The following is a 27384-nucleotide window of genomic DNA, read 5'->3' on the forward strand; positions in this document are numbered from 1 at the left end:
TACCGGGTATAATAGATATTAAACAGATAATAAATATAAAAGTCCTCAAAATGCTTTAAACCAGTAGATTTCTCTTGAAGCATCATAACTTTTGTAAAGTGTATTTACTGTTTTTTGCTAATGTCTTATATCTGCCCCCCCCCCCCCCCCCCCCCTATCAAATTGGGCACATGTCCGGTAGGAAGTTATTTTATCAGTTATTTAGCTTCAATAAAAAAATTTACTTCCTGCGTGTGGCAACTTCTGACCCCAGTTAAGATTATATAACACATACATGTATTCGAGGGCCTCTATATGATGTTGCATATAAAATATAACACTAGGTCATAATGACTTCTTTATAAACATTAAATTTTATTTCATGACATAACATTAACATAATTTGTATTTGGCATAAAATAGCACAAAGCATTCTTAAAGCATTCGGAAAGTCTATAACAATTCATAAAATTAGTATTAAAAGGAGGTGGTAGAATCTGATAAGAGTAAATATTTGAGATGTAAATGTACACATATATTATATCTTAGATACATTAGTAAAAACTATTTTACGAATATGTATCTCGTTTAATTGTCTGCTTGTGCTGTAGTGTTCTCATAGCTTTGAGATTCACTCGATATCGATTCCACTTAACTGTTCGCTTTTCGTTTTGACTGATCAGTTGTTAATGTTTAGAAAAAAAATCTGATTCAGTAGCGTCTAGTTCTGGCTACCATAACTGTACATGTCACTTTTTATGATTTTTGACAGGCGCGACTTTAAAGTTATGGACCAACCCCATAAAGAAAGTCAACCAGAAATTCCCGAAAAGTTGACAGTTAACAAAGACCGGTCCAAAACAGCTTTTTAATGCAGTTATTGGCCCCAAATCAACCACTTGATCGGAAAGATTGACATTTTTCACATTTAACTGATATATTCTTTCACAAAATACTATCTTAAACATTTAAAATTTATCTATTCTGCTCTTACATATAAAAAAAAACAGTGATGTGACAGACTTTCTTGAAATGCGAATCTCCCGAGATTCACGGTCATATGACGTTATTTCTATTTTTAGTAACATACCATGTGCTCAAGTGTTTTCAAATTCAGAATGACATTTCCCGGTATTTTAGTTTATTCTGGCTTGTTTTGTAAACAAACTGTAGTGTAAATACAAAATCAAGGTAAATATTATTTTAAACTACCTGATTCACACTGAAATCAGTCTTATAATCCACCAGACGTAAGTTGTTAATCACAAATAATAGATTTCAGAAAACGAAAGTAATGTGTACAATTTCAGCAAAAATTGTCAAGGTCGATCCGAAAGTATCCAAATGAAAACACGTCACGTGACAAAGCGACAATGGCGTAAAAATTGTGAATTTCAGACTGATGAGAGTTATTTTTATCTAATTGTAAGATGCATTTTAAACATTTGAACCTTAAAATATTCCCTGATGCAGTAATTTATATTCATTCACCAATATACGTAGAAATGTATCCAAGAAAATGAGCTTTTTTTATTTATAGCGTGACATAAATATGTTACGACTCTGGTTGACTTTCGATACGGGGTTGGCTTCAGCGTACAGGTATGTCAATACTATATAAACTGTACGCTGAAGTTTTTTTTATCTAAGTAGCGTCATGAATGCCACGGCATATTTTTCACAAGATGGCTGCTGCTGAAAAATAGCCCTTGCAAAAATGCTTTTCTTTGCTCGCTTTTTGGGTTGAGATACTTTTAACAATGGTGAACAAAATGGTGACTTAATGGGCGTTAACACAGGTGTAATTTATTGCAGACAAACTCCAGTGTGACATGCAGTTGACGAAATGCATTTTCGTGTAACTAATCGTATTGTTTGCGATGTTTTCAAGCGCTTTCTCTTCAAGCGATGAAGCGATAGACTTGACTTTTGGAGCATTCTAAAATAACAAAACAGCTTTATATAACAGACATCTAATTATGCCAATTTATTTTTTAACATCAATATTTTATCTTTACAAAAATAATTATGCATCGCTTACCACATACATGTATATGTAATTCAGACTAACATTTACATTTAATATTGTATACTACATATATTTTTGAAGCTTGTCAAAATCACCGTAAGCTCAGAGCTGCCACTGTTTCGAGCCGAGCATTATATTTTTAATAAGTTCTCACATGCGCCAAGTATGTAAAAAAAGAAATGTCACATGCGCCAAGTATGTTAATAGAAATGTTAAGTTCAGTTTAGTTTTACTGCAAACTACATTTGGTCTTTTTAAATATAAATATGTAAAAAGCCAAGGATCTTTCGACCAAATGAATTACCTCCTATTACATTATTGTCATGCTTTTATATATATAAATAACAACCTTTTTCGAGGATTTTGTGTTTTCTGATCATAGTACGGAACGTCATTTGGACGACAAATCGCTTGGCTTATCACTGATGTTATTACAATTTGATTATGATCAACATCGCATTAAAAGTAAAAACAAAAGCAGTTCACATGATGTACTCAAAACCGTTCATACAATGTACTCAAACAAAAAACGTTCAGACGATGTACTATTTTTCAAATTACTCGCCGCAGATCTTAAAAAGCTTAATCAACGTGGAAAACCTTGTACGAAATATTCTAAGCATGTTAGAAAGCAAAAACTGTTATATTTATTTGTTTGTTTGTCATCTTGAACAGCAAACGCGTCAAAATAAAGTATGTTCAGACGATGTACAATTTTCATTGTTTATTGTGTCCGAATGAATGAAACTACAGAAATCTAAGAAAAACGACAATTACCAGAGCACATAAGGAGACAAAGCGGGTACTTTGCGCATAGTTATCATTAATTTAGATATTGTAAAATATGAAAAATACCTTGATTTTCGTCATTAAGCGAGAGCTTTTTCCGCCATTTTGTGCGTACGATGTACTTTTGTGAACACGTGATTTCCCGCAGTGCGTTTAACATGGAGTAATATTTCTTTTGTTTAAAAGCTCCACTTCGTTTGCAAACCAAAAAAACGTCGATTCTGTTTAAAGGGGCACTACCGTAATTCTAGCGTACGTTTTTGTCATTTAAAACTTTTTGTATCATACAACATACATATGGGCCTCGTCCTGTGATAACTGGCCTCAATGATTGTGGGTAAATTTCGTCCCTGATTAGCCCGTGAAGTCCTCGCAGTCTAATCAGGGAAAACACCTACAGCTTTTATGGAATTCTTCGTTTTAAAGAGGTTTCTTCTAAACGGGATATCAATGTAGGCGGACTGCACAGACTAACCAGGGACGAGACTTGCCGATGTTATGGAATTCCAAGTTTTAAATATCGAGTTCTCTTCTAAACGGAAATGCGGTCGAAGCGGACTGAATAGGCTTATCAGGAACATCACTATTCGTTTGTTTTATTCGTTAAAATAAATTGTCATCTACACAAAAATCCAGCATAGATGAATAGTTTCGTCCCTGATGAGCTTTTAAGAACTAAACAGGCTAATCCGGGACGACACTTAACGCTTAAATGAAATTTATCGTTTAAAGGAATCCTCTTCTAAACAAAAACCCTTCCCTTAACTAAAAATTCCATTTAAGTGGAAAGTGTCGTCATTGATTAGCATATTCGGGCTGCTAAAACCACGTACCAGTACATATGGTCTTCACCTACCAGTACATATGGTCTTCCTCTAGTACCCGTATAGCCCACCTACCAGTACATATGGTCTTCACCTACCAGTACATATGGTCTTCCTCTAGTACCCGTATAGCCCACCTACAAGTACATATGGTCTTCACCTACCAGTACATATGGTCTTCACCTACCAGTACATATGGTCTTCACCTACCAGTACATGTGGTCTTCCGCTAGTACCCGTATAGCCCACCTACCAGTACATATGGTCTTCCGCTAGTACCCGTATAGCCCACCTACCAGTGCATATGGTCTTCACCTACCAGTACATATGGTCTTCCGCTAGTACCCGTATAGCGCACCTACCAGTACATATGGTCTTCCGCTAGTACCCGTATAGCCCACCTACCAGTACATATGGTCTTCCGCTAGTACCCGTATAGCCCACCTACCAGTACATATGGTTTTCACCAACCAGTACATATGGTCTTCCGCTAGTACCCGTATAGCCCACCTACCAGTACATATGGTCTTTCGCTAGTACCCGTATAGCCCACCTACCAGTACATATGGTCTTCCGCTAGTACCCGTATCACCCGCCCCGGGCTGCTTAAACCACCTACCAGTACATATGGTCTTCCGCTAGTACCCGTATCGCCCGCCCCGGGCTGCTAAAACCACCTACCAGTACATATGGTCTTCCGCTAGTACCCGTATCGCCCGCCCCAGCGCCTTCTGGTGGTCGGACAGGTGTTTGTCAAGGTCAACCTGACATTTCTCGCTCAGGTATTCCATGATCATCTGCGAGTCCCCCATGGTCGCACCGTTATACTCGATCCAGGGCGACTTATCCTTGGGGCCTGTCTTGTAGCCAAGCTCGTTCTGTAATGAGGTAAATTAACCCTTAAAGACCTTTCTTAATAGATTCAAGATTCTTAGCCCTCATTTCAAACCCTAAGACGAAACACTTACACACATAAAACCGGTGTCGAAGCCACGGTGAAGCAATTTAAGTGAGCTGACTTGGCCTAAAGTTGCATCCCCAACACAAATTTCAATTCTTTGACAATTACATGTGACCATAATGCTACTTGTAGTAGTGAAATCAAGAAGTAAATGCAACTCAATGTACATTATGCATTTAATATTAAGTTCAATATTTACTTCGTTAATCAGGATACAATTGAATCGTTTGCTTCCAACCGCATAAAATTTGAAAGCTGAAGCGTTGCGTAAACACACTTTCTGTAAGTGTTATATGCTGAGTAATATTAACCAACACAAATGCGATGCATAGAGAAGCTATATATATCATTTTCTAGTTTCATATCGGTGCGCAGAAGGTCCTAAAAGAATTCAACGGTAAACTAAATATTTCTTTCTTTCATTTTGCATGTGACAGTTTTACCAATGAGCGACACATCAAATCAAGTGAATCCGGAAATTCCGTTTGTTGAAAGCCTCCACGTGTACGTGAACGTTAAGATCTCACCGTGTGCAAATATTTCGCACATCACCCACGTGACACCGATGAATTCTGTAGAATCTTGCAAGAGTAAGGATTTGAGGATCTTGGGAAACTTGGCTTCATGCATATGAGTAACATGTCGTCCCAGCTTAGCCTGTGAGATCCGCACAGGTTAATCAGGGACGACACTTTCAGCTTATATGGAATGTTTCGTTTAAGTAAAGTCTATTATAAACGAAAATCCAGCCTAGGCGGAAAGTGTCGTCCCTGATTAGCCTGTGCGGATTGTACCGGCTAATTTGGGAGAAGTTACATACATTGAGTCTCATTCTCTCAGAGCGAGACTCATTATAACTTGGCAAACTCCGCGCAGAGATATTACTGGAACCATCATAGCTGGATCAAATCCATGCCTTAATAACCAACCACGTGATGATAACCGAGCCACGTGGTACATAATTTTTTCCTTTGTTATTCTTATTTTTTTATTTAATTTTAGTTTAATTTTGAACCTAAACCTATACACTATTTTTAAAATATTAAAGAAAATTATACTTCCTTTCATAACATAATACTTAAACAAAACAAAAATCCTACCAAATGTGGTAGGATTTTCTTGGGATTGCAGAGATTGTATGTTTAAGCATGGAACGACAACTCTGCGTGGAGATTGTATGTCAGAGCATGGAACGTAATCTCTAAGTGGAGATTGAAAACTTGAAAGATCGAACGCACCTTGAAGGGGATGTTGGTCATACGTAGGAAGGTCTCTAGTTTGAGACAGAAGCCGGACATGCTCGGCGCACGTGGTCCGCGAGGGAACTGGTGCAGAATCACGGTGTCCGCTGGGTAGTCCTTCCCGCATTGTCTGAAACAACAGACAAGCATTTCACATGAGCCGCGATATGCGAAATGGGTCTTATGCTATACGCGGCGAGCGTTGCTTAAGACCCGCCTGCGCATCCTCGCAGTCAGGTCAGGAGCTACCCTGTCCGCCATACAGTCAAGTAAGGTTTCGTGGTCGCGTTAGCGGACAGGGTTGCCCCTGGTCTAACTGAGCGGATCCACAGGCTGGTCTGGAATTACGGTGGCCGCATATGACATTAGACCCATATTCGCACGACGCGGCTGATATAGTAGCAACAGCTAGTGACGTAGAAAGAGTCCCATTTCAGCCAGGCAGTGTTTGGGGTCCGGGAAACGCCACTTTTCAATTATTATTTTTTATCTTGAAAACGTCTTTTGCGTTTCAGATGCCATTTCAGCTACGTTTTCTGATACCATTACAAGAATCGTTAATGCTTTGTATAGATAGATAGTTCAGTTACGCCAAAGATATAATTTTCATATATAATTATAATTTATTCATTCACTTTAAATTAAAAAAAAAAATAACACATGGTTGCATATGCTATTTAATATGTTCTCTTCGTAACGAGATAAGTGTGCATAAGGTGGACTTGTTTTTGTGCTCTACTTTGGAATATCGTTAAATTTATAAATATGGTATAACGTTTTGTAATGATGGGTGCAAAAAGTTTATCAAAATGCCTTTATTTATGTGATTTTCCGGTAATTAAAAAGTGTATCAAATTGTCTTCATTAATGTGATTTCGCTTTAAACAAAGTGTAACAAAAAATGCCCACATTCCCGTGGTATTGCGGGAACAAATGTTCTGCCAAATTAATTTAAGCCTAGGCATTAATTTTATTTTCCCTCTTCCTCATAGTTCAAAAGTGAAATGAACCTCGCTCTGTCAAAACGAGGTTTTATGCATGTGCTTTAATTGTGCCAGATAAGCCTGTGCAGTCCGCACAGACTAATCAGAGACGACAGTTTCTTCTTTCATTTTTATTTTTCGTGTAAAGAAAGTTTTTTTCTTAGCAAATATGAAGTTTAAGCGGAAAGTTTCGGCCCTGATACGCCTGTGCAGATTGCATAGGCTAATATACACAACAAAAGTTATAACCGACCACTTGATAATTTGGGATATTTAAACTCTGCGTAATGTGCATAGCAAAAACAAATTATACCAAATACTTAAACATTTTATTATCACCATTTGTACAATATCAATTGGTCGGTTATAACTTTTGTTGAGTAGTACAATACGTTGCACAAATGCATTACAAAACCGTTTTCGTAGAGCGCGGCTCAAATCTGATTTGAACAAAAGAATACATTCAGAATAGCAATTGAATGAAGTGTAACGTGTATACATTCAGAATAGCAATTTAATAAAGTGTAACGTGCCTGAAGGGATGGAAAAGTTTCGTTCACTAAAAGAATTTTCATTCGGAATAATTAAAACATATATGCGTGTATAATTCTTATTTTATGGTGTTATGTGGAACATAAAATAAATCGCGTTCAGAATAAGTCTAAATAACGGTATGGCAAAACAAATATCATCGAACGGCTGTAATAATAATTATAATAATAATAATAATAATAATAATAATAATAATAATAATAATAATAATCATAATAATAATAATAATAATAATAGTAATATCTTTATTTTCCGAAGGTAACTCATAAAGACAACACATTGATACAAAGTCATGCAAACAGTTTAACAATGGCAATCTTATTTTCAATGAGGCCTTCAAACAACTATGGTATTTATAATGCATTTCTACATTATAATGCAAACACGTAGACTTTGACGGACATAAGAGTACTGTAACAGTGTAATAGAAGTGTCATAAAAATGCAAGTATATTATATGACTTCTCTTATATTATTCATTTCTCTTCCTATATTGAAATGGTCTCAAGGAACAAATATTTATTAACAGAAAGTATTTAAGAATATAAATGTATTGTTGATTACATTTTCCCATATGCACACACTCTAACGCACGCACGCACACACACACGCGCGCGCACGCACACACCTAAACACACAAACAATTATACAATTACCATATCTTAATTAACACGACCAATAACAATATCAAAAAGTTAACAAAAACAGCCGCGTACATAATTGTACAAAGTCAGAGTTTAAAAACGTGGAATACATTATTCTTGAAATAGTTTACGATTGATAGAAGAGGCTGATATACACAAATATTATAATGACAGAAAACAATATTCATGTCCAGTGTTGTTCACAATAGGATATGAAATTACACAACTGTTATGAAGAATAGCCTGCACCTCCTAACTATATACATAGTTTGAAAAAGCAATATGTATATTTGTTTGCGGAAATTAAATCTACAGTAATCATTTCGACACTTATGGAGGAGTATTTGACTTTTAAATAAGAGGAAAACAGAAAAATGTTGCTATGCGTGAGACTCATTTTGCGCCTCAATGAGGAAATATTTCTTAAGCCTATGTTTGAAAGTGGTGAGAGTGAGAGATTGGCGAATACTAACCGGTATGTGGTTCCATATTACCATACCAGAGTAACTGAACGGTTAATTATATGTGTTACGGTCAATTATATTTATTAACATATTTAGATTCATGATATATAGGATAACTACTATTTATTAACCGTCGATGACATTCAGCAAAACTTTAAACGGCTTGAAGTGAGCTATTTAATTAAGAGGGGCAGGTAGTCCACACTTACGGAATACAATTAGGGCCATCGTGGTGGCACATTAAAATCCAGATGGCGACAACGCGATAGCACAGGTATTTTGGCGCATGGCCAAGTAAAGTCACTTTAACACTATCAATATGTCATAAAACAATTTTTTACATAAAAAAAATATATAAAAGGTAAAAGGTTAGATCGAACGGCATAAGGTCAGATCGCGGTCAACGTTGTTGACGTCCCTATACCGACCATGATTTTAACTTGATATAAGTTATAAATCGCAATAAAACGTGAAGTTATGCTTGTGAGGGACGTTTTTGCACACTCAGGACCCTTGTAACGGCGACATTTTCTGTTAGAACATGTGTAATACCAAGCTTTGCTGTACTTTGGAATATAGTTAAATCTATCAAAATTGTATAACGTTTTGTAATACTGGGTACAAAGAGCGTATCAAAATGCCTATATTTAAGTGATTTTACGGTAACTAACAAGTGTATCAAAATGCCTTCATTGTGTGATTTCGCTTTAAAGGGATCTTTTCACGCTTTGGTAAATTGACAAAATTGAAAAAAGTTGTTTCAGATTCGTAAGTTTTCGTTTTAGTTATGATATTTGTGAGGAAACAGTAATACTGAACATTAACCATGCTCTAATATAGCCATTATATGCATCTTTTGACGATTTTAAAACCTAAAAATTATAAAGCGTTGCAACGCGAAACGATTGAATAATTTGGAGAGTTCTGTTTTTGTCGTTAAATTTTGTGAAACTACGAAGATTGCTTATATAAGGTATAAAATACGTCAAAAATGTGTACTCGGCGGAATAGCTCAGTAGGCTAAAGCGTTTTTACTTCAGGACTCTGGCAGGACTCCAGGGGTCACTGGTTCGAAACCTGCTCCGGGCAATGTTCTTTTCCCTTTTTTAATTTTTTTCTTGATTTTTTACTGGAGCTTTTACGATCCAATGTTTACATGTATCAATATAAAGCATTTAATGAATAAGTTAAAAAAATGCCCAAATCTGTGAAAAGGCCCCTTTTAACAAAGGGTAAAAGAAGTGCCTAGATTACAGTGGTTTTGCGGGAACAGATGTTCTGAAAAATTAATTTCAGTCTACGCATTAATTATATTTTCCCTCTGCCTCATACTTCAAAAATGAAATAAAACTCTCTCTGTCAAAACAAGGTTTTATGCATGTGCTTTAATTGTCGTCCCAGATAAGCCTGTGCAGTCCGCACAGACTAATCAGAGACGACACTTTCATCTTTTCGTTCTTTGTTTAGAGCAATTTTTTTCTTAACAAAAATCCAGTTCAAGCGGAAGGTTTCGGCCGTGATTAGCCTGTGCAGATTGCATAGGCTAAAATAGGACAATACTTTACACAAATGCATTAAACCCCGTTATCATAGAGCGTGACTTTAAACTGATTCGGACAAAGTATACATTCAGAATAGCATTTTAATGAAGTGTAACGTGCCTGGGGGTATGGTATACTTTCGTTCACTACATGTATTTACATTCTGAATAATTAACCCATTTATGCCTAGCGTCTAGAAAAAAGGCATTGGCAAACAGCATAGACCCAGAAGAGACGCCGCATGATGCGGCGTCTCATCAGGGTCTGCGTTGTTTGCTTAAAGAAATTTCTGTAAGAAATATTATAAATATAGAAATAAATATACTAGACATCCTTAATTTTGGAAATAAATTGATCCAATTTAGAAGGATGGGAGAGTCCACTGGGCATAAATGGGTTAAAAGTTAGTTGCGCGTATAATTCTTATTTTAATGTGTTACGAGTAAACATAAAATAATTGGCGTTCAGAATAAGTCTAAACAACGGTCTGGCAAAAAAAATCATCGAACGGCTGTAATACGGCTATTTATATTTATTAGCGTATTTAGGTTCATTTAATATAGAATAACGACTATTCATTAACTGTCGATGACATTCAACAAAACGATTATAGATACACTTTCGCGTAAGTGGATAGGAATGTCATAACTAAGGAAATACTATTAACTCAATGTTGAACTACAAACTAACGGCTGTGTTTGCGATGGGTAAAGATTGGTTACGACAACTGTATGTGCGCATACCGATGACCAGTGAACAATTCTGAGTCTGTCTGTCCGTCCGTCCATTCGTCTGTCTGTCTGTCTGTTTTTCATTTTGTCTGTCTGTCATTTTATCTGTCATTTTGTCTGTATGTCATTTTGTCTGTCTGTCTGCCTCAGTCGGTCTGTCTGTTTGTCTGTCTGTCTGTCTGTCTGTCTGTCTGTCTGTCTGTCTGTCTGTCCGCCCGTCCATCCGTCTGTCTGTCTGTCCGCCTGTTTGTCTCTCTGTCTGTCAGTCCGTCCGTCCATCCGTCTGTCTGTATGTCTGTCTGTCATTTTGTCTGCCCATCCCGTTGGTCCGTCCGTCCATGCGATAGCCCTGTCCAGTGAATACGTTCGAAAAATGCATAGAGTGGAAACACGCTGTACTGTGATGCAAATATAATAATAATACTATAATATAACGCTATGATGTGTACTTGACGTGGATATTGTTGACTGCACACATGCTTTCAATCCACATACAACATACATTGTTTGATAATAACATGAATACTTGAATCTGCATAAAGACGGTAGCAAAACAACTGCTTAATATATGATAAACAACGGCATCAACTGGGGAAGAAACAATGATTGAGCATTTAACATAAAACACGATTATATGTAAAAATATGCGTACAAACAACAACACAAATTTGAACGGGCATGCAAACTGCTGATCTTAAAACAAAAATGCACCTCTCACCTTGATTTTCCCATGAATAAACCTAGAAATTTCCAGAGGCAATTCACATAGAAATTTGAATATTTATCCTAGGACACTGAACAGTAAACGCATCTGTTAGATTCGCGAGCGCTTATATTGAAACATCGCGAGGCAATTGTGCTAATTCGAATCGCGCGTTCGACAAAAATATAGCCTGGTTAACGGCTTGAAGCGAGATATTAAGAGATACTCAACTGTTTCTTTTTAATACTTGAAAGGTTTCCCTTTAAAAACGGAAATGCGAAACAGCATGAGTTTTATTTCCCATGATTTTTGTTGCTTTCTACTCCCATGTTATTTCTAATAAAATACTGCCAGATGATGAGACAAAATTAATGTTATGGTCTAGGTTTGAAGTTTCGCATTCATCAGAAACAATAAATATATACAAAAAAGACATAAAGCGTTTATGTTGGTGTATGTCGGTAAAGCTAAGCAATTATAGGAGTCGCGTTCTGAAAAAATTTGGCTTAATGCATGTGCGTAAAGTGTCGTCCCAGATTAGCCTGTGCTGTCCGCATAACCACATAATCCGGAAAGCGTTGTCCCTGATTAGCCTGTGCAGACTGTACAGGCTAATCTGGGACGACACTTTACGCACATAAATTATGCCAAGTTTTCTCAGAAAGCGACACATATCAATCGGATCAAAAATCGCGATTATAAGTTATCTACAGACAAAAAAGAGATAAACTGTGTGAACACGAATAAAACACGTGCAGAATAACCGCCCAAACGCGAATCATCAATACATCGGTAAAATATTTATGAAGCTTTCTTCGAACAGACCTGTGTAAGTGGTTTGCCAAACACGGCTATGAGTATTTATAAAAAGCGGTAATTGAAACGACCTGTGTACGTACTGCGTACAGCTATGAACATTTATTAAATAAATGCGATCATGCTAATAATATATGTCAAGTTGATGGAATAGTGCATATTAAATCGATCAAAAATGGTATATAGCATTATATTTTTTAAAGCACAATGAGACCCTAATATTAACCTGCCATGAGTAAATAATAAGGCTGACTGCGATCTGACCCTATACCTTGCTATCTGACATTATACCGTGAGATCTGACATTATACCATGCGATCTGAACTTAAACCGTTGGATCTGACCTTATACCGTGCGATCTGACCTTATACCATGCGATCTGACCTTATACCGTACGATCTGACCTCATACCGTGCGATCTGACCCTATATATTGCGATCTGACCTTATACCTTGCGATCTGACCTTATACCGCGCGATCTGACCTTAAACCGTTGGATCTGACCTTATACCGTGCGATCTGACCTTATGTCGTGCGATCTGACCTTAAACCTTGCAATCTGACCTTATAACGTTCGATCTGACCTTGTTTCTTGGGATATGACCTTATACCGCGCGATCTGACATATGCCGTGCGATGTGACCTTAACCCGTGCGATCTGACCTTATACCGTGCGATTTGACCTTATACCATGAGATCTGACCTTCAACCGTGCTATCTGACCTTATTACGTGCGATCTGACCTTAAACTGTGCGATATGACATTATACCGTGCGATCTAACATAATGCCCCGCAATCTGACCTTATACCGTGCGATCTGACCCTATACCGTGCGATCTGACCTTATAACGTGCGATCTGCCCCTAAAACGTGCGATCTGGCCTTATACCGTGCTATCTTACCTTATACCGTGCGTTCTGTTCTTATACCGTGCGATGTTGCATAATACCGTGCGATTTGACCTTATACCGTGCGATCGGACCTAATACTGTGTGATCGACCTTATATCGTGCGAGATGGAAAGTAATGCATTTATAAAGAGAGTTCACGATTGCCCTGCTGGAACGACGGCTTATATTAACCTCAATACTTTTACATATTTAAATGTCAATTATAAACAAAACCCGTTTGTATTTAGCATAATATCTTCATATTGAACAACGATGCTTTAACAATCTACAACCAAATTCGATTAAATGAACCGCCTTCATATTAATTATGTTAAAGGATTGGTGCAAATCTCTTGATAAATGGTAGTATCCTAACAAAAATTGTAGGTTAATTGTTTGTATGCATTGAATTGTTTTTCTTATTGATATATGTACACCCATGAACTTTCTTTCATGTTGATTTTGTATGATATAGCCCTGAAAAGGTATTTCATACAAAGATGACAAATGACAATAGCTTTTTTATCGAAAGTGTAGGGTTATGGTTCTTCATTGATATCTAAACACCCATGAAGTTTATTGTTAAGATCTTGTATTTTATCTGATATATAGTCCTGAAAAGTTCCATCATACAAAAACAGCAAATGGCAATAACTATTGTTTTAGATAATGTAGGGTTATGGTTCTAATTCATTGCAATTTCCTCATTAACATCAATACAGTGAATACATCTTGAAGTTTCATGTTGAAATCTTGTAATGTATCTGAGATATAGCACTGAACAGTTACATCATATAAAGCGAAAGTGGGCAGTAACTCCTATTTAACAAAGTGCTGAGTTATGGTTACTGTGCATGTTACTTGTCCTCCTTAATATATATATATATATATATATATATATATATATATATATATATATATATATATATATATATATATATATATATATATATATATATACACCTATGAAGTTTCATGTTGAAATATGTTATAGTTTCTAAGTTATGATCCGGAAACGGACGGACGTACGGACGGACAACGCAAAAGCTATATCACTTCCCCTTCGCCAGGACATACAGATAAACAAATGCACAGAATTCAACATGATTTAAATTGCTTAACATGAGAACTTTACGTATTAACGCTTAAGCTCGGACAATAAGCAAATGTAAATGTGCGCAGACACATTGTGTTGATATCGAGAGTAGAGTGTGGAACTGTTATATCAACTTAGCCTTTCGGTTGCATATAAAATAACTGTATGCTGAACATTCAGTTTTCATCGTTGCAAAACGCAATGCTGCATCCCTATACTTTTCATATGAGGCAATTCACTATTTGAATTTTGCTAACGCTAAACTACAACAAATAGATAGTCCACTAAATTGTATGTTAATTCAATTGAGTCAGATTTTATTATTTTTCACGTTTTTTATTTCGCGAATTGTTGGTATTTTTGAACATAGGTCGAGTAAGGTCAAAACCTAGGTTAAAGAGCTACACCGAAAAAAAATCGAGAAAAATAATATTGCTATCCATACCTCGGTTCAAACTGTTGGCGCCGCTTTCGGACGATGTAAACAGTTCCCGCCGCTAGCACAGTGCACGTGACGCACCACGTGATTATCTCCATGGCAACCTTGAGCGATGATACGTATATAGCGGTAAAAATCAATGCAATAAGTTATCTAAATTTCTGTTTTTAATTAAATCCTATGTTTCACAATATGTGAACTGTCGTCGTTGCACTTTATTGCTAAGAGCTAAGACTGTGTTTCTTTCCTTCCAACTGCATTAGTTTGTTTTAACACACGTGTTTCTACAATAGTTTCACTTTTTTAAACTCCTATTTCTAAATCTGTGTTTTGTCTGTTCGGAGTTTTCGCCGTCAGTAACAGTATTTTATTCCTATCTCTCCGATGATCCAGTCTTTTCTATTGTACAACAATGGTTTCTGTTTGATGCTTGTAAGAGATAGATCTTTTATTGGTTGAAACATGACCGCGGTAATTTTTCAATTGTTATTAATAACTGTTCCATTTCTTCTATTGAATTGTTTATATCCGCTGACCGTTGCTTACAAAAGTTATTACAAATAAATACCCTACAGGCAATAACTTCTGATTTAAATAATAGATGTAAATATAGTTAATGGATTAAGTGACATATCGAAACATTAAATGATTGGTAAGGTTTGGCAATAGTCGTTAAACTCAAAACAACATTGCGAGATTCTTCACTGCATGACTTTGAAAGGCGGACATTTTGACTACAATATACCTACATGCAATCATTTTTTTTTACAATTCTTTGATTTAAAATATTTTCCAAATGCATATGGACTGATGATTATGAAGTTATCCTAACACAGGGAAGAGTAGTAGGTAAAAAACTAAGAAATCTCAATACTTCATTAAAGAAAATTTATAAGAATTGTCAAAAAGGCATTGCAAATATGTAATGTCCATGTTTTAATTAAAAACAAATTCAATGTAAAGTTTACTTTATCCAGCATCACTGAATTGCTATACATTTTTATGGTGAAATGTTTACACTTCAGTAATTTAATCCATTCAAATGGCTTTTTGATTGATGGTTTTACGGTATAATTTAAGTATTAACTCTGTATTCTGCCTAATAGAGCCAACATGCATATTAAAAGGAGTAATATCATCGCTAAAATCAAAGGGTAAAAAAAACAAATAAGTAATGAACTTCAATGAAAAAAAATACCGGTACATAAGTTCTTTCTAAATATCAAACTATGGAGAAAAGCCTATCAAGCTGTTTACCCTACCAAGCTGCAATATTTCATTAAGCTCAAAACGAGTTTTTATATGTGTATCGTTCTGGGAAAATTTGGGCTTAATGCATGTGCGTAAAGTGTCATCCGAGATTAGCCAGTGCAGTCCGCACAGGCTTATAAGGGACGACACTTTCCGCTGTTATGACATTTTTCGTTTAAATGAATTCTCTTCTTAGCAAAAACTAATTTAGGCGTAAAGTGTCGTCCCTGTTTAGCCTCTGCGGACTGCACAGGCTAATCTGGGACAACACTTAACGCACATGCATTATGCCCAGTTTTCACAGAACACGACTCATATCACATATACTGTTATGGCAATTGGTTACTTGCCTCATATAAAGGACGAACTAATTGTATATAATGAGAATGCAATCCAGCAGCTGGAGTTTCACTTCTTTATCTTACATCCGTTTAACTTAAATTAACATAATTAAAGCACATGTACGTATCCAGAAGGGATAATAATACATACATCACACACATTTAACACATACACGTTGTTGCTGATTAAAGCATGTTATTTGTTATGCACGTAATTTAAACTCATCTAAAGTATTTTAATTCAAGATATCCGAATACGTAGAGAGAGCTTATAACATTTTTTACTCAGTCACGCGGATATATTCACATACAAAAATGACAACATCAACATCTAAACACAAGAGTTACGCACTGGAAAATATACATGGTTTACACTATCAAACTATCCGTCAGCTACACGAATAAACAACACTCGACATCAACAATACGAAACAGCGCAGTTGACAAATAGCGAGTGTTCGAGCTCATGCCACCGTGAACTGAAAGAAGCTGTATCCGTGACGGACAGAGCGTCTCCAGCACATTCGATGTTTAATTAAACCATTTATGCCTAGTGGACTCTTCCATCTTTCTAAATTGGATCAATTTATTTCCAAAATTAGAGATGTCTAGTATATGTAGTACTGTATTTAGAATATTTCTTACAGAAATTTCTTAAAGCCAGCAGCGCAGACCCTGATGAGACGTCGCATCATGCGGCGTCTCATCTGGGTCTACGCTGTTTGCCAAAGCCTTTTTCTGGACGCTAGGAATAAATGGTATAAATCGGTTTTTGACATATCTATAGATTTGTTTAAAATTCTTTATTGAATTGCACAGAAACTTCGCCATATGCAATTTAAAGATGATAGATTCAGTGAATATGAACGGACACATGTTTTAATGTGATGATTAACACATGCACATAATGTATATCAATTTGTTGTAGTTAAAGTATTCGACATTACTACACTTTTCTTTGATATACATTCTGGCTTAATCCCAATCATTTGTATTTAAATCAGGTTTAAAGTTTAAATTTAAACTATATATAATTATAACATCACTTGGTTTTTAAAAGATTAATGGTAATATTATCTCTCCTTTTAATTTTTTCAAGATGCATAATTCTTAGATGTATTCACTTAAAATAAGTTTTCGCGGCTTATTTTACATTATAACATTTTGCTGGCCATAAACCTATAGATACAAAACAGAAAACCAAAAGAAGAATGGAAGTGAAATTAAAACATACGAGTCAACCGGCCACACGCGAAGTATCCGTATTTATAGGCGCGTTCTTCGAACAAACCTGTTTTAGTGGTGTGTCGGGCATTGCTATTTGATTCAATTATTAACGGTATCGAGAATCATCGCGCTCATGCTTAATACATTAGTCAATATGGTGGAATAATTATTGCTAAATAAATCCAAAACAAGAAATATCTTTAAAAAAGATATACTGCGTTGATTGCGGTTGGAGTTTATGAAAGGTAAAGAGTTCAATGAACGAGATCAAGGATAGCGAATGTCTTTCTGTGCAGTTCTTAGCTGCATCACACGCAGTACGGGATGTTACGCGGAGTTTTTGCGGCTTATTTTACATTATTACATATTGCTGGTCATATACCTATAGATACAAAACAGAAAACCAAAAGAATAATGGAAGTGAAATTAAAACATATGAGTCAACCGGCCACACGCTAAATATCCGTACATATTTTAAATATTTATACGCGCGTTCTTCGAACAAACCTGTTTTAGTGGTTTGTCGGGCATTGCTATTTGATTCGATTATTAACAGTATCAAGAATCATTGCGCTCATGCTTAATACATTAGTCAATATGTATGGTGGAATAATTCTTGTTAAATTAATTAAACATAATATTTATCATGGTATTGTTGAAAACACATTAAAAATCTATTATTGACATACCATAATTATATCGCTGGATATCTTCATTTAACATCGTTCTGGTCTAAAGAAAATTGCAGTTCACCTAGATTACGCTATAGCGTCTTTATTATATAACGACTGACCGCGAACTCCGGTCAGAACATAGGTATTCGTGAAGACCCAGCGATGACCTGTATATAAACTCTGACATTCACACACAATAACCGCGAACTGACGAAGGTGTAGAATCTACGCACAAATTAGATTGATGTGAAGAGTTGAGTGTAAAACTGTTCCATCTATCATGCTTTTTCATACGAGATAAAAATTGTTTCATGCTGAACACGCAGTAAAACAGTGTTAGAAAGACGCGGCCATGTTTCCAATGTTCCGGTGGTATTCTCAAATCAGCCAATGGACTAAATGAAGTGTTATCATTCGTGGGTAGCCGCGGGCATTTTATGAATGTAACCTTAAGGTAACCTACGGTCAAAAGTGACGTTAATCAGCTACGCCGAATAATACGTATCATTGTATTGTTGAAAACACAACACGTTTTCGTATCCTGCTATGTATTTCTATCAAGTTCGGGTATTGTCCATGTTGGATTACATTCCGCTCGTGTACTAAATATAGACGATATCTCGTGACGTCTTTGAACCAAAATGAAGCACGTGATTGATTACAATACAACACTCTGCATAACTAGTTATATATTATCATTAAACTTGACAGACCAACAACGTGGAAAAAACCAACACATAATAAAGACGTTTAATCTAAGCATCATTTCATAATGATTTATTTTACAAACGTGTAATTTAGATTTGGAAGCTGATATTAACAGCGCAATTTGCAGGCATTATGCAAAATTTAAATATTTGGAACTAAAACAGGAACATCAACAAACCAACCAACACATCAAAGATGATAAGACTATGTCATGCACATTTAACAGCAAATCAAAATACATAATTAATTAGATATTATAATTATTTGAAGCTGACTTCTGTTGTTGGTTTTGATGTTGACAATCTTTTGCGAGCTACAGTTGCTCGACGAATGAGGTGGGATTAAACTCAATCTCAAATTCCTCGTCATGATTCTGAAAAGCGAATATAAAACATGTTCAATATTTGAATTATTTTTGTAAGATACTTCTAGTTATTATAAATGAGGAATGAACAGCGACTGAAAACATATAAGGCAACAATTAAGCATGAACATACGGCAACATGTTTGCATGCTAATTGTTTTGCATTCTTTTGAGATTAAGGTACCTAATATTTCGTATTTACACAATTTGCTCACCATGCTAGGCGGTGAAACTACTGAATGTACACAGTTAGCTCACCATGCTAGGCGGTGAAACTACTGAATGTACACAGTTAGCTCACAATGCTAGGCGATGAAACTTCTGAATGTACACAGTTAGCTCACAATGCAAGGCGGTGAAACTACTGAATGTACACAGTTAGCTCACAATGCTAGGCGGTGAAACTACTGAATGTACACAGAAAGCTCACAATGCTAGGCGGTGAAATTACTGAATGTACACAGTTAGCTCACCATGCTAGGCGGTGAAACTACTGAATGTACAAAATTAGCTCACCTTGCTAGGCGTTGAAACTACTGAATGTACACAGTTAGCTCACAATGCTAGGCGGTGAAACTACTGAATGTACACAGTTAGCTCACCATGCTAGGCGATGAAACTACTGAATGTACACAGATATCTCACAATGCTAGGCGGTGAAACTGCTGAATGAACACAGTTAGCTCACCATTCTAGGCGGTGAAACTACTGAATGTACACAGTTACCTCACCATGCTAGGCGGTGAAACTACTGAATGAACACAGCTCACAATTCTAGGCGGTGAAACTACTGAATGTACACAGTGAGCTCACAATGCTAGGCGGTGAAACTACTGAATATACACAGTTAGCTCACAATGCCAGGCGGTGAAACTACTGAATGTACAAAATTAGCTCACCATGCAAGGCGATGCACTACTGAATGTACATAGTTAGCTCACAATGCTAGGCGGTGAAACTACTGAATGCACACAGTTAGCTCACAATGCTAGGCGGTGAAACTACTGAATGTACACAGTTAGCGAACAGTGCTAGGCGGTGAAACTACTGTATGTACACAGTTAACTCACAATTCTATGCGGTGAAACTACTGAATATACACAGTTAGCTCACCATGCTAGGCGGTGAAACTACTGAATATACACAGTTAGCTCACCATGCTAGGCGGTGAAACTACTGAATGTACACAGTTAGCTCACCATGCTAGGCGGTGAAACTACTGAATCTACACAGTTAGCTCACCATGCTAGGCGATGAATCTACTGAATGTACTCAGCTCGCTCACAATGCTAGGCGGTGAAACTACTGAATGTACACAGTTAGCTCGCCATGCTAGGCGAATGTACACAGTTAGCTCACCATGCTAGGCGGTGAAACTACTGAATATACACAATTAGCTCACCATGCTAGGCGGTGAAACTACTGAATGTACACAGTTAGCTCACCATGCTTGGCGTTGAAACTACTGAATGTACACAGTTAGCTCACAATGCTAGGCGGTGAAACTACTGAATGTACACAGTTAGCTCATAATGCTAGGCGGTGAAACTACTGAATGTACACACTTAGCTCACCATGCTAGGCGGTGAAACTACTGAATGAACACAGTTAGCTCACCATTCTAGGCGGTGAAACTACTGAATGTACACAGTGAGCTCACATTGCTAGGCGGTGAAACTACTGAATATACACAGTTAGCTCACAATGCCAGACGGTGAAACTACTGAATGTACAAAATTAGCTCACCATGCTAGGCGATGCACTACTGAATGTACACAGTTAGCTCACAATGCTTGGCGGTGAAACTACTGAATGCACACAGTTAGCTCACAATGCTAGGCGGTGAAACTACTGAATGTACACAGTTAGCTCACAGTGCTAGGCGGTGAAACTGCTGTATGTACACAGTTAACTCACAATTCTATGCGGTGAAACTACTGAATATACACAGTTAGCTCACCATGCTAGGCGGTGAAACTACTGAAGATACACAGTTAGCTCACCATGCTAGGCGGTGAAACTACTGAATGTACACAGTTAGCTCACCATGCTAGGCGGTAAAACTACTGAATGTACACAGGTAGCTCACCATGCTAGGCGGTGAAACTACTGAATCTACACAGTTAGCTCACCATGCTAGGCGATGAAACTACTGAATGTACTCAGCTCGCTCACAATGCTAGGCGGTGAAACTACTGAATGTACACAGTTAGCTCGCCATGCTAGGCGAATGTACACAGTTAGCTCACCATGCTAGGCGGTGAAACTACTGAATATACACAATTAGCTCACCATGCTAGGCGGTGAAACTACTGAATGTACACAGTTAGCTCACCATGCTAGGCGGTGAAACTACTGAATGTACACAGTTAGCTCACCATGCTAGGCGGTGAAACTACTGAATGTACACAGTTAGCTCACCATGCTAGGCGGTGAAACTACTGAATACACACAGTTAGCTCACAATGCTAGGCGGTGAAACTACTGAATGTACACAGTTAGCTCACAGTTCTAGGCGGTGAAACTGCTGTATGTACACAGTTAACTCACAATTCTATGCGGTGAAACTACTGAATATACACAGTTAGCTCACCATGCTAGGCGGTGAAACTACTGAATATACACAGTTAGCTCACCATGCTAGGCGGTGAAACTACTGAATGTACACAGTTAGCTCACCATGCTAGGCGGTGAAACTACTGAATGTACACAGTTAGCTCACCATGCTAGGCGGTGAAACTACTGAATGTACACAGTTAGCTCACCATGCTAGGCGATGAAACTACTGAATGTACTCAGCTCGCTCACAATGCTAGGCGGTGAAACTACTGAATGTACACAGTTAGCTCGCCATGCTAGGCGAATGTACACAGTTAGCTCACCATGCTAAGCGGTGAAACTACTGAATATACACAATTAGCTCACCATGCTAGGCGGTGAAACTACTGAATGTACACAGTTAGCTCACCATGCTAGGCGGTGAAACTACTGAATGTACACAGTTAGCTCACCATGCTAGGCGGTGAAACTACTGAATGTACACAGTTAGCTCACCATGCTAGGCGGTGAAACTACTGAATCTACACAGTTAGCTCACCATGCTAGGCGATGAAACTACTGAATGTACTCAGCTCGCTCACAATGCTAGGCGGTGAAACTACTGAATGTACACAGTTAGCTCGCCATGCTAGGCGAATGTACACAGTTAGCTCACCATGCTAGGCGGTGAAACTACTGAATATACACAATTAGCTCACCATGCTAGGCGGTGAAACTACTGAATGTACACAGTTAGCTCACCATGCTTGGCGTTGAAACTACTGAATGTACACAGTTAGCTCACCATGCTAGGCGATGCACTACTGAATGTACACAGTTAGCTCACAATGCTAGGCGGTGAAACTACTGAATGCACACAGTTAGCTCACAATTCTAGGCGGTGAAACTACTGAATGTACACAGTTAGCTCACAGTGCTAGGCGGTGAAACTACTGTATGTACACAGTTAACTCACAATTCTATGCGGTGAAACTACTGAATATACACAGTTAGCTCACCATGCTAGGCGGTGAAACTACTGAATATACACAGTTAGCTCACCATGCTAGGCGGTGAAACTACTGAATGTACACAGTTAGCTCACCATGCTAGGCGGTGAAACTACTGAATCTACACAGTTAGCTCACCATGCTAGGCGATGAAACTACTGAATGTGCACAGCTCGCTCACAATGCTAGGCGGTGAAACTACTGAATGTACACAGTTAGCTCGCCATGCTAGGCGAATGTACACAGTTAGCTCACCATGCTAGGCGGTGAAACTACTGAATATACACAATTAGCTCACCATGCTAGGCGATGAAACTACTGAATGTACACAGTTAGCTCACCATGCTTGGCGTTGAAACTACTGAATGTACACAGTTAGCTCACAATGCTAGGCGGTGAAACTACTGAATGTACACAGTTAGCTCATAATGCTAGGCGGTAAAACTACTGAATGTACACAGTTAGCTCACCATGCTAGGCGGTGAAACTACTGAATGAACACAGTTAGCTCACCATTCTAGGCGGTGAAACTACTGAATGTACACAGTGAGCTCACATTGCTAGGCGGTGAAACTACTGAATATACACAGTTAGCTCACAATGCCAGGCGGTGAAACTACTGAATGTACAAAATTAGCTCACCATGCTAGGCGATGCACTACTGAATGTACACAGTTAGCTCACAATGCTAGGCGGTGAAACTACTGAATGCACACAGTTAGCTCACAATGCTAGGCGGTGAAACTACTGAATGTACACAGTTAGCTCACAGTGCTAGGCGGTGAAACTGCTGTATGTACACAGTTAACTCACAATTCTATGCGGTGAAACTACTGAATATACACAGTTAGCTCACCATGCTAGGCGGTGAAACTACTAAATATACACAGTTAGCTCACCATGCTAGGCGGTGAAACTACTGAATGTACACAGTTAGCTCACCATGCTAGGCGGTGAAGCTACTGAATGTACACAGTTAGCTCACCATGCTAGGCGGTGAAACTACTGAATCTACACAGTTAGCTCACCATGCTAGGCGATGAAACTACTGAATGTACTCAGCTCGCTCACAATGCTAGGCGGTGAAACTACTGAATGTACACAGTTAGCTCGCCATGCTAGGCGAATGTACACAGTTAGCTCACCATGCTAGGCGGTGAAACTACTGAATATACACAATTAGCTCACCATGCTAGGCGGTGAAACTACTGAATGTACACAGTTAGCTCACCATGCTTGGCGTTGAAACTAATGAATGTACACAGTTAGCTCACAATGCTAGGCGGTGAAACTACTGAATGTACACAGTTAGCTCATAATGCTAGGCGGTGAAACTACTGAATGTACACAGTTAGCTCACCATGCTAGGCGGTGAAACTACTGAATGAACACAGTTAGCTCACAATGCCAGGCGGTGAAACTACTGAATGTACAAAATTAGCTCACCATGCTAGGCGATGCACTACTGAATGTACACAGTTAGCTCACAATGCTAGGCGGTGAAACTACTGAATGCACACAGTTAGCTCACAATGCTAGGCGGTGAAACTACTGAATGTACACAGTTAGCTCACAGTGCTAGGCGGTGAAACTACTGTATGTACACAGTTAACTCACAATTCTATGCGGTGAAACTACTGAATATACACAGTTAGCTCACCATGCTAGGCGGTGAAACTACTGAATATACACAGTTAGCTCACCATGCTAGGCGGTGAAACTACTGAATGTACACAGTTAACTCACCATGCTAGGCGGTGAAGCTACTAAATGTACACAGTTAGCTCACCATGCTAGGCGGTGAAACTACTGAATCTACACAGTTAGCTCACCATGCTAGGCGATGAAACTACTGAATGTACTCAGCTCGCTCACAATGCTAGGCGGTGAAACTACTGAATGTACACAGTTAGCTCGCCATGCTAGGCGAATGTACACAGTTAGCTCACCATGCTAGGCGGTGAAACTACTGAATGTACACAGTTAGCTCACCATGCTTGGCGTTGAAACTACTGAATGTACACAGTTAGCTCACAATGCTAGGCGGTGAAACTACTGAATGTACACAGTTAGCTCATAATGCTAGGCGGTGAAACTACTGAATGTACACACTTAGGTCACCATGCTAGGCGGTGAAACTACTGAATGAACACAGTTAGCTCACCATTCTAGGCGGTGAAACTACTGAATGTACACAGTGAGCTCACATTGCTAGGCGGTGAAACTACTGAATATACACAGTTAGCTCACAATGCCAGACGGTGAAACTACTGAATGTACAAAATTAGCTCACCATGCTAGGCGATGCACTACTGAATGTACACAGTTAGCTCACAATGCTTGGCGGTGAAACTACTGAATGCACACAGTTAGCTCACAATGCTAGGCGGTGAAACTACTGAATGTACACAGTTAGCTCACAGTGCTAGGCGGTGAAACTGCTGTATGTACACAGTTAGCTCACCATGCTAGGCGGTGAAACTACTGAATATACACAGTTAGCTCACCATGCTAGGCGGTGAAACTACTGAATGTACACAGTTAGCTCACCATGCTAGGCGGTGAAACTACTGAATCTACACAGTTAGCTCACCATGCTAGGCGATGAATCTACTGAATGTACTCAGCTCGCTCACAATGCTAGGCGGTGAAACTACTGAATGTACACAGTTAGCTCGCCATGCTAGGCGAATGTACACAGTTAGCTCACCATGCTAGGCGGTGAAACTACTGAATATACACAATTAGCTCACCATGCTAGGCGGTGAAACTACTGAATGTACACAGTTAGCTCACCATGCTTGGCGTTGAAACTACTGAATGTACACAGTTAGCTCACAATGCTAGGCGGTGAAACTACTGAATGTACACAGTTAGCTCATAATGCTAGGCGGTGAAACTACTGAATGTACACACTTAGCTCACCATGCTAGGCGGTGAAACTACTGAATGAACACAGTTAGCTCACCATTCTAGGCGGTGAAATTACTGAATGTACACAGTGAGCTCACATTGCTAGGCGGTGAAACTACTGAATATACACAGTTAGCTCACAATGCCAGACGGTGAAACTACTGAATGTACAAAATTAGCTCACCATGCTAGGCGATGCACTACTGAATGTACACAGTTAGCTCACAATGCTTGGCGGTGAAACTACTGAATGCACACAGTTAGCTCACAATGCTAGGCGGTGAAACTACTGAATGTACACAGTTAGCTCACAGTGCTAGGCGGTGAAACTGCTGTATGTACACAGTTAACTCACAATTCTATGCGGTGAAACTACTGAATATACACAGTTAGCTCACCATGCTAGGCGGTGAAACTACTGAAGATACACAGTTAGCTCACCATGCTAGGCGGTGAAACTACTGAATGTACACAGTTAGCTCACCATGCTAGGCGGTAAAACTACTGAATGTACACAGTTAGCTCACCATGCTAGGCGGTGAAACTACTGAATCTACACAGTTAGCTCACCATGCTAGGCGATGAAACTACTGAATGTACTCAGCTCGCTCACAATGCTAGGCGGTGAAACTACTGAATGTACACAGTTAGCTCGCCATGCTAGGCGAATGTACACAGTTAGCTCACCATGCTAGGCGGTGAAACTACTGAATATACACAATTAGCTCACCATGCTAGGCGGTGAAACTACTGAATGTACACAGTTAGCTCACCATGCTAGGCGGTGAAACTACTGAATGTACACAGTTAGCTCACCATGCTAGGCGGTGAAACTACTGAATGTACACAGTTAGCTCACCATGCTAGGCGGTGAAACTACTGAATGCACACAGTTAGCTCACAATGCTAGGCGGTGAAACTACTGAATGTACACAGTTAGCTCACAGTTCTAGGCGGTGAAACTGCTGTATGTACACAGTTAACTCACAATTCTATGCGGTGAAACTACTGAATATACACAGTTAGCTCACCATGCTAGGCGGTGAAACTACTGAATATACACAGTTAGCTCACCATGCTAGGCGGTGAAACTACTGAATGTACACAGTTAGCTCACCATGCTAGGCGGTGAAACTACTGAATGTACACAGTTAGCTCACAATGCTAGGCGGTGAAACTACTGAATGTACACAGTTAGCTCACCATGCTAGGCGATGAAACTACTGAATGTACTCAGCTCGCTCACAATGCTAGGCGGTGAAACTACTGAATGTACACAGTTAGCTCGCCATGCTAGGCGAATGTACACAGTTAGCTCACCATGCTAAGCGGTGAAACTACTGAATATACACAATTAGCTCACCATGCTAGGCGGTGAAACTACTGAATGTACACAGTTAGCTCACCATGCTAGGCGGTGAAACTACTGAATGTACACAGTTAGCTCACCATGCTAGGCGGTGAAACTACTGAATGTACACAGTTAGCTCACCATGCTAGGCGGTGAAACTACTGAATCTACACAGTTAGCTCACCATGCTAGGCGATGAAACTACTGAATGTACTCAGCTCGCTCACAATGCTAGGCGGTGAAACTACTGAATGTACACAGTTAGCTCGCCATGCTAGGCGAATGTACACAGTTAGCTCACCATGCTAGGCGGTGAAACTACTGA

The 27384-nt window shown here is 38.5% G+C and overlaps 2 protein-coding genes across 6 annotated transcripts in view; one reads left to right on the forward strand and one right to left on the reverse strand.

Annotated features, from left to right (window-relative positions):
• LOC127859044 (failed axon connections homolog) overlaps positions 1–16666 on the reverse strand; it is a 20453-nt gene extending 3787 nt beyond the window's left edge. Inside the window, exons 1-4 of one of the 2 annotated variants that reach the window (XM_052396445.1) lie at positions 16435–16666; positions 14689–15223; positions 5821–5953; positions 4303–4499 (exon numbers count right to left, since the gene is read on the reverse strand). In XM_052396445.1, the coding sequence (XP_052252405.1) occupies positions 4303–4499; positions 5821–5953; positions 14689–14780 (422 nt within the window). In that variant the 5' untranslated portion in view covers positions 14781–15223; positions 16435–16666. Of the gene's footprint in view, positions 1–4302; positions 4500–5820; positions 5954–11455; positions 11593–14688; positions 15224–16434 lie in introns of those variants that run through there. The other variant, XM_052396446.1, reaches the window with a different exon arrangement.
• LOC127859043 (failed axon connections homolog) overlaps positions 1–27384 on the forward strand; it is a 262441-nt gene that overhangs the window by 166688 nt on the left and 68369 nt on the right. The gene's annotated exons all lie outside the window — the stretch shown is intronic.

The sequence above is a fragment of the Dreissena polymorpha genome, chromosome 14 (genome assembly GCF_020536995.1).
Source record: "Dreissena polymorpha isolate Duluth1 chromosome 14, UMN_Dpol_1.0, whole genome shotgun sequence".
NCBI classification, from domain to species: domain Eukaryota; kingdom Metazoa; phylum Mollusca; class Bivalvia; order Myida; family Dreissenidae; genus Dreissena; species Dreissena polymorpha.